Source organism: Mobula hypostoma (assembly GCF_963921235.1).
Source record: "Mobula hypostoma chromosome 14 unlocalized genomic scaffold, sMobHyp1.1 SUPER_14_unloc_2, whole genome shotgun sequence".
Lineage (NCBI taxonomy): Eukaryota > Metazoa > Chordata > Chondrichthyes > Myliobatiformes > Myliobatidae > Mobula > Mobula hypostoma.
The window spans coordinates 41,044-53,813 of record NW_026948148.1 but is presented as its reverse complement, the minus strand read 5'-3'; the positions used below and the strand labels follow the sequence as shown (position 1 = coordinate 53,813).

Here is a 12,770-nt window from a genome sequence, read left to right as displayed (position 1 = left end):
CAAGCCACTAGTTTCAGCTTTATAAAACCCTATTAGACCACACTTGGAATATTGTGGCATTCACCTGATGATAAAATGTAAAAGATGATAAGATGCATAGATCAAGTGGCCAGCTAGAGACATTTTCCCCAGGGCAGAAAAGGTGGCATAATTTTATGGTGGACAATCTAGTTGGTGGGGTGGGGGCAGTGGAATTGCAGAGGCAAGAGCTTTTTTTAAACCAAAAAGTATGGGTGTGTGGAATGCTCTGCTAGGGGTAGTAGTAGAGGCAACACAGTAGGGACATTTAAGAAACTCTTATAAGACACAGGGATAATAGCAAAATGCAGGGCTATGTAGGAGGGAAGGGTTAGATTTATCTTCAGGAAGGGCCTGAACTGTGCCGTAATGTTCTATGTTCAATGTTTACTGGCTACCCTGCCTTCTTGAACTGAGAGGTACTCTCAGAGCACTGTTGGGGAAGGTTGTTCCAGGATTCCGACTCGGCAGTGATGAAGAACAATGGCGTGTTTCCAAGTCAGGATGGTGTGTGGCTTGGAACCTGCCAGCGGTGGGCAATCGTGTGTTTCTGCTGTCCTTGTCCTCCACTCTGGTAGGAGTTGTCAGGTTTGCTGTTGTAATAGCTGAGGTGAGCACCTGCAGTGAATTCTGTACATGACACACTGAGGCGGAGGGAATAAGTGTTTGTGGGATTGGAAGGGGGAGGTCGTGCGGTGGATAGCATCAAGTTTCTGGTGAATGGTTGAAGCTGTACTCAAGCGGGCAGAAGAGCATTGTATCACTTGTCTGATGGAAGGGAGGTGGAAAGACTTTCGGGTATTACAAACCGCAGTGAGTACACCCAGCCCCTGGCCTGATCTTACAGTCATAGTATCCACGTGGCTGGTCTGGTTGAGTTTCTGGTTAGTGGTGATCACCAGGATGCTGATGGTTGGGACTCCAGTTGAAAGGCCAGGGTGGATGGTTACAGATTAAATTAGTAACAACTCTCATTGGAGATGGCCATTGTCTGGCACACACTATACACAACCCACATCTCAATGTTGTCTGGGTCATGTTGTGTACAGGCACTGTTTGCTAAAGATTTACAAAAGGAACGGAACCTTGTGCAATCATCATCACTTTGGACCTTATGATAGCTATTGATGAAACAGCTGACACTGCCCTAGGGAACGTCTGCAGTGATGTACTGGGGCTGGCCTGGATGACATCAAATAACCACATCAATCTTCCTTTGTGTGAGAGGTGTGATGTTCCAGGGTAATTTTCAGTGCTGTAACTGATCAATTCATTACTTGGTTCAAGGAGTGCGCAAGGCAAGATATCATGCAACAAGGGTGGATGAATCAAACTTACAGAGTTCGCAATTAACATTGCAACCAGATCAGTAATCCAGATAGAAGCCAACCAGTAGTTAATCAGGATGGAGTTTGGTGAAATGTCTGAGCATTGTCAGTCAGGGTCAAGGAGGATGACATCCTCACAGAGGTCGTATTCCATAGTCTCCAGAGGAATTAGACCATTCTTTTAAAATCAGATAACACAGAGCAACAAAGGAGGCTGAATACACTCACGTGGGTCTCCAATCTTCAGTATCTCACAGAGAATGCTGGTGAGCTGAATACTCCCACGACCAAAGGGACATTCATGCTTGTCTTCTCGGCTGCTGTTCTCCAGAACAAACTGTTAATTGGGGGAGAGAGCAGTGGGATGGAGGGGGTTGAAGGGAGGAGAGGGGAAGGGAGGGTGGAGAGGAGAGGCGAGGGTGGAGAGGGGAGGCGAGGGTGGAGAGGGGAGGCGAGGGTGGAGAGGGGAGGGGAGGGTGGAGAGGAGAGGAGAGGCAAGGATGGAGGGGAGAGGCGAGGGTGGAGGGGAGAGGCGAGGGTGAAGGGGAGAGGAGAAGGTGAAGGGGAGGGTGGAGTGGAGGGGGAGGGGAGGGTGGAGAGAGGAGGGGAGGGTGGAGAGGGGAAGGGAGGGTGGAGAGGGGAGGGGAAGGGAAGGTGGAGAGGGGAAGGGAAGGTGGAGAGGGAGGGGAGGGTGGAGAGGGGAAGGGAGGGTGGAGAGGGGAGGGGAGGGTGGAGAGGGGAAGGGAAGGTGGGAGGGTGGAGAGGGGAGGGGAGGGGAGGGTGGAGAGGGGAAGGGAAGGTGGGAGGGTGGAGAGGGGAGGGGAAGGGAGGGTGGAGAGGAGAGGGGAGGGGAAGGTGGGGAGGGGAGGGGAGTGTGGAGAGGGGAAGGAGAGGGTGGAGAGGGGAAGGGAGGGTGGAGAGGGGAAGGGAGGGTGGAGAGGGGAGGGGAGGGTGGAGAGGGTAAGGGAAGGTGGGAGGGTGGAGAGGGGAGGGGAAGGGAGGGTGGAGAGGAGAGGGGAGGGGAAGGTGGGGAGGGGAGGGGAGTGTGGAGAGGGGAGGGGAGTGTGGAGAGGGGAAGGAGAGGGTGGAGAGGGGAGGGGAGGGTGGAGAGGGGAGGGGAGGGTGGAGAGGGGAGGGGAGGGGAGGGTGAAGGTGGAGAGAAAGAAAGATTAGGGGTCTGGTCCTGATACTGTTAGGTTGCGACTCTGCCAAGAAGGTTTGGTTGTCATTAGCAGCAAGAAGCACATCTACTGGACCTGGTCAGAAAACAGGACAGCCAGCTTACAGTACTAACCAATAAGCTGGGTGGAAGAGTGCAGCCTCTCCCAGCTGAGAATGCCTGCTTGCGAAGAGGGGGAGTGAAGAAAAATGGCACCAAGCCAGAAGCGATTGTGACCCCAACCAGCATTTCTGCAGACATGCATTGAAGTCAGTGATTTGGGAGAATTCGGTCAGATTTGCCAACTTACCCGACTGTAGGCGTCAGAATGGTGGGAAGCAAAGTAGATCATGTTATCTAGAGGCAGGAGTCCAGGAGGAGTTCGGCTGAAGTCTAGTGAGGGATTGGCATTGTTCTAGAGGGGAAAGGCAACAGTTACTGTCAGGAATCTAGGACTTTCCAATGAGCCTCCATTTGCAGTTGTATTTTGCTGACAGCAAAGTGTGGATAAGCAATGGCCAGGGGCAGGGGACTGATGAATTCCCCTTTTGTGATAAGCAGAAGATGGCGACCAGGTTAATGAAGGAGGTCAGAGGAGAATGACCAGACTGGTTTATGCTGACAGGGAGGTAAAAGTAACTCAAGTAATCTCGTGTTACAACAGTGGTGTGCAGAAGAGCATCTGTGAATGCACAACATGTCAAACCTTGAGGAGAGTGGGCTACAGGAACAGAAGACCATGGACATATACACTCAGTGGCCACTTTATTAGGTACTGGAAGTTCAAGAACTCTATGTTCATGATATCAGGTTGGAGGCTCCCCAGACAGAATACAAGGTGTGAAGATGCTCAGTGAAGTGGTCTCCCAATCTATGATGGATCTCACTGATATACAGAAGGCCACACCAGGAGCACCAGAACTGCTAGCTGACCACAACAGACTCACAGGTGAAGTGTCACCTCACCCAGAAGGACAGTTGTGGCCGTGAATGGTAGTGAGGGAGGAGGTGTAGGGGCAGGTATGGCACTTGTTCTGCTTGCAAGGATAAATGCCAGGAGGGAGATCAGTGGGATGGGACGAATGGACAAGGGACTCGCGTAGGGAGCAATCCCTGTGGAAAGATGAGAGTGGGGGCAAGGGAAAGATGTGCTTGGTGATGGAATCCCGTTGGAGATGGTGGAAGTTACGGAGAATTATGTGCTGCATGCCAAGGTTATTGGGGTGGGAGAAGAGGGCAAGAGGAACCCTATCCCTGGTGGGGTGGTGGGACGATGCGGTGAAGGCAGACATGCGGGAAACAGAGAGATGCAGCTAAGGGAAGCGTTGATAGTGGAGATGGGGATCTCCTTGTGGCCGACCATTTCAGTTCTACCTCCCATTCCCATTGCAACTTGCCAGTCCATGGCCTCCTTTACTGTCGCAATTGGAAGCCACACTCCGGTTGAAGGAACAAAACTTTTTATTTCATCTGAGTAGCCTCCAGCCTGATGGCATGAACATCAACTACTTGAAGTTCTGGTAATCGCCCCCCGCCCCACTTTCACCATTCCCCCTCTCTCACCTTATCTGCTTATCTGCCCATCACCTCTCTCTGGTGCTCCTCTCCATGGTCTTCTACCCTCTCCTATCAGATTCCGTCTTCTGCAGCCCTTTATCTCTTTCACTAGTTGACTTCCTAGCTCTTTACTTCACACCTCTCCCTCTTCCGGTTTTACCGACCACCTATCACCTTTTACTTCTTCCCCGACTCCCTCTACTTTCTTGCTCTGACCTTTTTCTTTCTTGTCCTAATGAAGGGTCTCTGGCTGAAATGTCGACTGTTTACTCTTTTCCATAGATACTGCCTGGTTTACGGAGTTCCTCCAGCATTTTGTGTGTGTAGATGGGTGCTCAGTGAGGCAGACTTGCTTCTGTGCTTTACAATTCTCTTGACCGTAGGAGTGGGTCACGGGAACGTAGAAGTCACACAAATGGGTAGCACAACACTCAACTCAATTTAAAATGCCAATATCTATGAAAAAATTATTGATGAAAATTATTCACTGCCTAAACATCTACTTGTTTTATATAATGGAACTAGTTTTTTTTAAAACACAAAATAAACAAGACTTTCTAATCAGCCTTGAGGCAGATTGGACCCTCTTGGTGATTAGATGCTATTATCTCTCTTTGCTGCAATATTTTTTGGGATGGATGTGACTGGGGGATGTGACTATACATGCAGATGAAGAAAGAAGATCCTGATGAAGGGACTCGCCCCAAAACATTGGCTGTTTATTCCTCTTCATAGATGCTGTCTGACCCGCTGAGTTCCTCCAGCATTGTATATGTGTGTTATGGCAGATTTATCCACACTAAACCCAAAAGTGAATGGCCTAAAATGGCATTTTGTGAAACTGCCTCAGAGTGTTTGTTAGGACAATAATTCGGAGACAATATATAAACCACCAACAGGCATAGGAGCCTGTGTCAACTCACAGGGAAGCCGAGCCTCTTGAACTCCCTGGAGTACAAAGATTTTCGCCGGTCCGTATTGAAGTTCCCAGAGGATGCGTCTGCGTCAGACTCAAAGGCTGCTTGGCGCAGACTGTGTATCATATCCCTCTGCTCCTGCAAGGGAAAAAATATGAGAAGTGCTCTGAAAAAGTCAAGGCCAGACCTCTGTGAATTTCAGACTGATGTGGCTGAGGAGTCAGTGTGAATGGAGCGACAGAGTTCGACATCTTGCACTTGGAGTCAACTGACATTTTATAAATAATTGCCTGCTTATGCCATTGAAACTCGTACATAAAAGGGTCTTGTTCAGGGAGTTCACTTCATCCCCTTTCTCTACAACTTAAAATGTTTGATTTCCAACTTCTCTTGAGAGAAGGTCTTTGAAAATCCCCATCGTACTGAGGCCAATGATAAAATCCCGGGGGGGGGGGCGCAGAGGAGGGTGGATTGATAGGAATGTGAGAAGAACGAAGTGGGACTAGTTTAGGAATGGTTGATCAGCCCAGACGTGGTGGGCTGAAGGTCCTTTTGCCATGCAATTTCACTTGATAGACATTTTTAAGATAGTTGGCAAAAAGCAAGAGAGAAGAGATATGGAGAACTCTTAGTTTAAGATAAGTAGCATACAAATTAGCTAGAGAAAGTGGCTCACCTGAGGACTGGGAGAAATTCAGAGTTCAGCAGAGGAGGACAAAGGGCTTAATTAGGAAAGGGAAAAAAGATTATGAGAGAAAACTGGCAGGGAACATAAAAACAGACTGTAAAAGCTTTTATAGATATGTAAAAAGGAAAAGACTGGTAAAGACAAATGTAGGTCCCCTGCAGACAGAAAAAGGTGAATTGATTATGGGGAGCAAGGACATGGCAGACCAATTGAATAATTACTTTGGTTCTGTCTTCACTAAGGAGGACATAAATAATCTTCCAGAAATAGTAAGGGACAGAGGGTCCAGTGAGATGGAGGAACTGAGTGAAATACATGTTAGTAGGGAAGTGGTGTTAGGTAAATTGAAGGGATTAAAGGCAGATAAATCCCCAGGGCCAGATGGTCTGCATCCTAGAGTGCTTAAGGAAGTAGCCCAAGAAATAGTGGATGCATTAGTGATAATTTTTCAAAACTCGTTAGATTCTGGACTAGTTCCTGAGGATTGGAGGGTGGCTAATGTAACCCCACTTTTTAAAAAAGGAGGGAGAGAGAAACCAGGGAATTATAGACCGGTTAGCCTAACGTCGGTGGTGGGGAAACTGCTGGAGTCAGTTATCAAGGATGTGATAACAGCACATTTGGAAAGCGGTGAAATGATCGGACAAAGTCAGCATGGATTTGTGAAAGGAAAATCATGTCTGATGAATCTCATAGAATTTTTTGAGGATGTAACTAGTAGAGTGGATAGGGGAGAACCAGTGGATGTGGTATATTTGGATTTTCAAAAGGCTTTTGACAAGGTCCCACACGGGAGATTAGTGTGCAAACTTAAAGCACACGGTATTGGGGGTAAGGTATTGGTGTGGGTGGAGAATTGGTTAGCAGACAGGAAGCAAAGAGTGGGAATAAACGGGACCTTTTCAGAATGGCAGGCGGTGACTAGTGGGGTACCGCAAGGCTCAGTGCTGGGACCCCAGTTGTTTACAATATATATTAATGACTTGGATGAGGGAATTAAATGCAGCATCTCCAAGTTTGCGGATGACACGAAGCTGGGTGGCAGTGTTAGCTGTGAGGAGGATGCTAAGAGGATGCAGAGTGACTTGGATAGGTTGGGTGAGTGGGCAAACTCATGGCAGATGCAATTTAATGTGGATAAATGTGAAGTTATCCACTTTGGTGGCAAAAATAGGAAAACAGATTATTATCTGAATCGTGGCCGATTAGGAAAAGGGGAGGTGCAACGAGACCTGTGTGTCATTATACACCAGTCATTGAAAGTGGGCATGCAGGTACAGCAGGCGGTGAAAAAGGTGAATGGTATGCTGGCATTTATAGCGAGAGGATTCGAGTACAGGAGCAGGGAGGTACTACTGCAGTTGTACAAGGCCTTGGTGAGACCACACCTGGAGTATTGTGTGCAGTTTTGGTCCCCTAATCTGAGGAAAGACATCTTTGCCATAGAGGGAGTACAAAGGAGGTTCACCAGATTGATTCCTGGATGGCAGGACTTTCATATGAAGAAAGACTGGATGAACTGGGCTTGTATTCGTTGGAATTTAGAAGATTGAGGGGGGATCTGATTGAAACTTTATAAGATCCTAAAGGGATTGGACAGGCTAGATGCAGGAAGATTGTTCCCGATGTTGGGGAAGTCCAGAACGAGGGGTCACAGTTTGAGGATAGAGGGGAAGCCTTTTAGGACCGAGATTAGGAAAAACTTCTTCACACAGAGAGTGGTGAATCTGTGGAATTCTCTGCCACAGGAAACTGTTGAGGCCAGTTCATTGGCTATGTTTAAGAGGGAGTTAGATATGGCCCTTGTGGCTACAGGGGTCAGGGGGTATGGAGGGAAGGCTGGGGCGGGGTTCTGAGTTGGATGATCAGCCATGATCATAATAAATGGCGGTGCAGGCTCGAAGGGCCGAATGGCCTACTCCTGCACCTATTTTCTATGTTTCTATGTTTCTAACTCTTTATAAGAGCGCAGGGTTGCTTTATTTGAGAGTCATAATTATAGAGTTGTACAGCACACAAATAGGCCCCTCGGCCCACCACATCTATACCAACCACTTTATCGATCCACTCTAATCCCATTCGACCCTATTAGGATCATATTTGTCTATGCCTTACCTAATGAAGTGTCTGTCTAACTTTAAACACAATAGCTGTATCTGATTCCACCATCTCCTCTGGCAGCATGCTCCTTTGATATCAACCACCCTGTGTAATAAAAAAAACTTCCCCTCAGATCCCCTTAGCAAAACTCTTTCCTCTCACCTATGACCTCTTGTCTCTGACACCCCTCTGATGAGAATGTACTGACTGAAAAGGCAGCGGAAGCCAATTTAATAACAACTTACGGAGGAATGTAGATACAGATTTAGATAGGTGTCTAGAGCGTGCGAATGAATTGGGGCAAACTGGATAGTTTAAAGAAGCATTATTCGATGGGCTTTCCCTTGCACTTTTCCATTCCATGAACTTGCTGGTCAACACTCTGGACTGCACACAGGCTCGGGTTGGGAGACAGGCTACAGACAGAGCCACCTAGTGACATGGCTTAGAACTACATTGTGGCAGATCAGACTGGAGATCGTGGAGTCAATGGAACATCCCGGAGGAAAGCGTGCCAGGACATGACGGCACCAGAGATGAGTGAAGGGGCTATAGGAGAGGCGTGCTTTAGGAATGAAGGATGAGGGGCATGGCTGGGAAGAGAAGAGCGTGAAGGAAGAGTTAATGAATAATGAACACGTTTACATAGATCCTCATCTCAGAGGTTGGTGAATCTGTGGCATTCATTGCCCTGGAAGCTTGTGGAAGTGGGATCAGATTCAGATTTATTTATCACATGTACATCAAAACATACAGTGAAATGTGTCAATTGCATTAACAACTAACACACCTAAGGATGTTCTGGGAGCAGTCTGAAAGAGTCACCACACACTTGAGCACCAACATAGCAATGCACACATTGCATGGCAGAACAACACAGAACATGATAAAACAGAACACAAGCAACAAAACAAGTCCTTTTCCTCTCTCCCATACACGTACTGCTCTCCGGGCTTCGGCCTTTGGACAAAGACCTCGAGATCTCCGATCGATTGACCAGAGGTTGATATTTTTGAAAGATCGTGGATCTCATAGGGACCGGCTGAGAACAGAATGAGAAAAGATTAGTCATGTTTGTACTGGGACAGACTTGAAGGGCTGAGTGGCCTACAGCTGCTTCTATTTTCTTGAGCTCTCATATACAAAAAGAAGCCTGGATTGGGTGAATAGGAAGTTATGAGGTGAGAATGTAGTGGCAGAAAAGATTAGAGGAAATCTCTCCCATACTGAACTGTGGAGAAGGAACTCTGACAGTTTTCCCCAGGCACTTGGGAAATCTCTGGGTTTGCTACAGAACTTTCATCGATCAGTGGGAAACAATGAGCACCCGGGTACCGTAACATGACCTCCCCATGGGAGATGGGAGATGCATTTGGGGTAATGGAGTTGGCTCACAAATTGACACAGAAACACCAATGACAGGAGAGATCGGTGACAGAAAGTCACAGGGTAGAAAAACAGCCCCCTCAACCCTCATTTGTGATATTTATAAGGGGTGCACTATTATGATGTTTATTTTGTCATGTGAGTTAGGTATAGTTTATGCTTGACATGTTTGTAATGTACTGTGCTACTGTTGCAGAAGGCTAATTACCACGGAATTCATATCCTGAGTCAGTATGCCCAGAACAATAAAGTTGAACTTGGATGGGTCCTTTGCATTACATCCATTCAGCAAGGATTGCGCTGGGGTTAGCCCACAAATGTTACAGCGCTTCTGGCACCAACATGACACTCCCGCAATTTATTAACCCTAACCTGTGTATCTTTGGAACTTGGAGTGAAACTGGAGCACCTGGAGGAAATCCACGCAGTTACAGGGAGAACATACAGACTCCTTACGGAGTGGTGAGAACCGAACTCCAGTTGGCGATCACTGCGCTGTAAAGTGATGCGCTGACTGCTACTCCATCTTGCCGCTCCAAAGGGCAAGTTTGCAAATGAAGCCATGTAGGTGCAGATTAAGCCAAGCCTCGCAGGTCACCAATCCCAAGCCACTTCTCACTACACACACTTTCCATCATTAACCTGCCGATAGGTTTCTCACTGATCACTCTACTCCAGCTGCATTCAGACAAACATCCATCACAATTCACTTGCTGATAATAACTCTGACTACCTTCACCTACTTTCCCCAGTCTATTCTTTGCAAATCAGTCTTTACTGTCGAGAGTTTACATTGTGACTTTGAGAGAAATTGTCTATTATGGAAAATACATTTCACGGACAATTTCTGGGAATGGAACCCAAAGATTCTGTATAACAGAATCATTCATAAATCCAATGAAGAAACAGGCACAAAATTTATCCAAAATGAGAGAAGACTGTGAGACATGTGATCAGTGAGTGGACGATGCAAACAGCACACACTGTAGGATGGGAAGCAAATCAGTCACTCAAAGAGAAAGAAGTGGAAACATTCATACCAGTCACCGGTTAGGCTGCACTTGGAGTAACTGTGCATTTCTGGTCAATACACTAGAGGGCGAATGTGTTTCAGCTAGAGAGGGTTCACAGTAATGCTGACTGGACTAGATGATCTGAGTTAACAGGGGAAACTGGATAGGTAGGGGCTGTTTTCCGTGGAGTTAAGGAGGTCACGAGGTGAGCTGCAATGTGTGGTGACACTATCGGGCTGCCCCCAGCACACCCCTAGATTGCGTTGGCTGCTAGCATAATGATGCAATTCACTATGTTTCGCTGAACGTGTGATAAATAAATCTGAATTTGAGCTTAAGGAGTTATAAAATTATTAGGGTCATAGATAGGGTAGATAGTTTCAGTGATTGAGGGTAGCGGATCCTAAACTGGAGGGGAAGGAGGCTAGGTTTAAGGCAAGGGGAAGATTAAAAGAGGGCCTAAGGGGCAAGTTTCTCCACAAGTAAGTTGGTGCCTACATGGAACAAGCTGCCAGAAGTGGTAGAGGGAGGTGCAGTTTACAACGCTTAAAGACATTCAGATGGAAACGTGAATAGGAAAGGTTAAGAGGAAATGGGCCAAACTTAGGCAATTGGGATTAGAGTAGCAGGCCATCTTGGTTGGCACAGATGAGATGGGCTGAAAAACTTGCTTCCATGCTTCATGCTGTTTATTTCGATGAAACTGTGACTAAGGGGATGGGGCAAAGGCTACGGGCAGTGACAAGTGTCCGTCCTAAATCTGTGGGGTCGAATGGCTTGTGTCCTGTCTGCAAACACCATTTCTGCAGACTTTCATGCCACAGCCAAGAGATCTTCATCTCAGTCACTAGGTTCTCAGTCGCAGGAAGGTACTGGCTTGCCTGATTGTAGGGGTCCATTGGAATTCTCATCCTGGGCTCCAAGAGGTTGAGGGAAACAGACTGCAGGACATACAGGTAGTGGGCCATTTCATCTCTCATTGTGGAAGAACTCAGGATAATGTTCTAGAAGAAAACAGAGCAAATCACTCCTCTATTAGCATGTCCAACCCCCACCACCACTGTTGGGGGTTGTCCAACCCTCCCGCCACCCCTCTCGGGGGAATTGTCCAACCCTCCCGCCACCCCTCTCAGGGGTTGTCCAACTCTCCCGCCATCCCTCTCGGAGGGGTTGTCCAACCCTCCCGCCACCCATCTCGGGGGTTGTGCAACCCTCCCGCCAAACCTCTCGGGGGCCCGTCCAACCCTCCCGCCACCCCTCTCGGGGACCCGTCCAACCCTCCCGCCACCCACTCGGGGGGTTGTCCAACCCTCCCGCCACCCATCTCGGGGGCCCGTCCAACCCTCCCGCCACCCCTCTCGGGGGGTTGTCCAACCCTCCCGCCGCCCCTCTCGGGGGCCCGTCCAACGGTCCCGCCACCCCTCTCGGGGGCCCATCCAACCCTCCCGTCACCCCTCTCGGTGGGGTTGTCCAACCCTCCCACCACCCCTCTCGGGGGTTGTCCAACCCTCCCGCCATCCTTCTCGGGGACCGTCCAAACCTCCCCACCACCCCTCTCGGGAGCTGTCCAACCCTCCCGCCACCCCTCTCGGGGGGGCTGTCCAACCCTCCCGCCACCCATCTCGGGGGCCGTCCAACCCTCCTGCCACCCCTCTCGGGGGTTGTCCAACCCTCCTGCCACCCATCTCGGGGGCCCTTCCAACCCTCCCGCCATCCCTCTCGGGGGGGGGGTGTTGTCCAACCCTCCCGCCATCCTTCTCGGGGACCGTCCAACCCTCCCGCCACCCATCTCGGGAGCCGTCCAACCCTCCCGCCACCCCTCTCGGGGGGGGTTGTCCAACCCTCCCGCCACCCATCTCGGGGGGGTTGTCCAACCCTCCCGCCACCCATCTCGGGGGTTGTGCAACCCTCCCGCCAAACCTCTCGGGGGCCCGTCCAACCCTCCCGCCACCCCTCTCGGGGGCCCGTCCAACCCTTCCGCCACCCACTCGGGGGGTTGTCCAACCCTCCCGCCACCCATCTCGGGGGCCCGTCCAATCCTCCAGCCACCCCTCTCGGGGGCCCGTCCAACCCTCCCGCCACCCCTCTTGGGGGGTTGTCCAACCCTCCCGCCACCCCTCTCGGGGGCCCGTCCAACGGTCCCGCCACCCCTCTCGGGGGCCCGTCCAACCCTTCCGCCACCCACTCGGGGGGTTGTCCAACCCTCCCGCCACCCATCTCGGGGGCCCGTCCAATCCTCCAGCCACCCCTCTCGGGGGCCCGTCCAACCCTCCCGCCACCCCTCTTGGGGGGTTGTCCAACCCTCCCGCCACCCCTCTCGGGGGCCCGTCCAACGGTCCCGCCACCCCTCTCGGGGGCCCGTCCAACCCTCCCGCCACCCCTCTCCGTGGGGTTGTCCAACCCTCCCGCCACCCCTCTCGGGGGTTGTCCAACCCTCCCGCCATCCTTCTCGGGGACAGTCCAAACCTCCCCACCACCCCTCTCGGGAGCCGTCCAACCCTCCCGCCACCCCTCTCGGGGGTTGTCCAACCCTCCCGCCACCCCTCTCGGGGGTTGTCCAATCCTCCCGCCATCCTTCTCGGGGTCCGTCCAACCCTCCCCACC

The 12,770-nt window shown here is 50.2% G+C and overlaps 1 protein-coding gene across 1 annotated transcript in view; it reads right to left on the bottom strand.

Moving 5' to 3' along the window:
- Positions 1-12,770, bottom strand: part of LOC134341290 (engulfment and cell motility protein 3-like) — a 107,561-nt gene that overhangs the window by 56,650 nt on the left and 38,141 nt on the right. Inside the window, exons 8-11 of the mRNA XM_063039162.1 lie at positions 11,048-11,170; positions 4,986-5,117; positions 2,816-2,920; positions 1,575-1,683 (exon numbers count right to left, since the gene is read on the bottom strand). Of these exons, the coding sequence (XP_062895232.1) occupies positions 1,575-1,683; positions 2,816-2,920; positions 4,986-5,117; positions 11,048-11,170 (469 nt within the window). The remainder of the gene's footprint in view (positions 1-1,574; positions 1,684-2,815; positions 2,921-4,985; positions 5,118-11,047; positions 11,171-12,770) is intronic.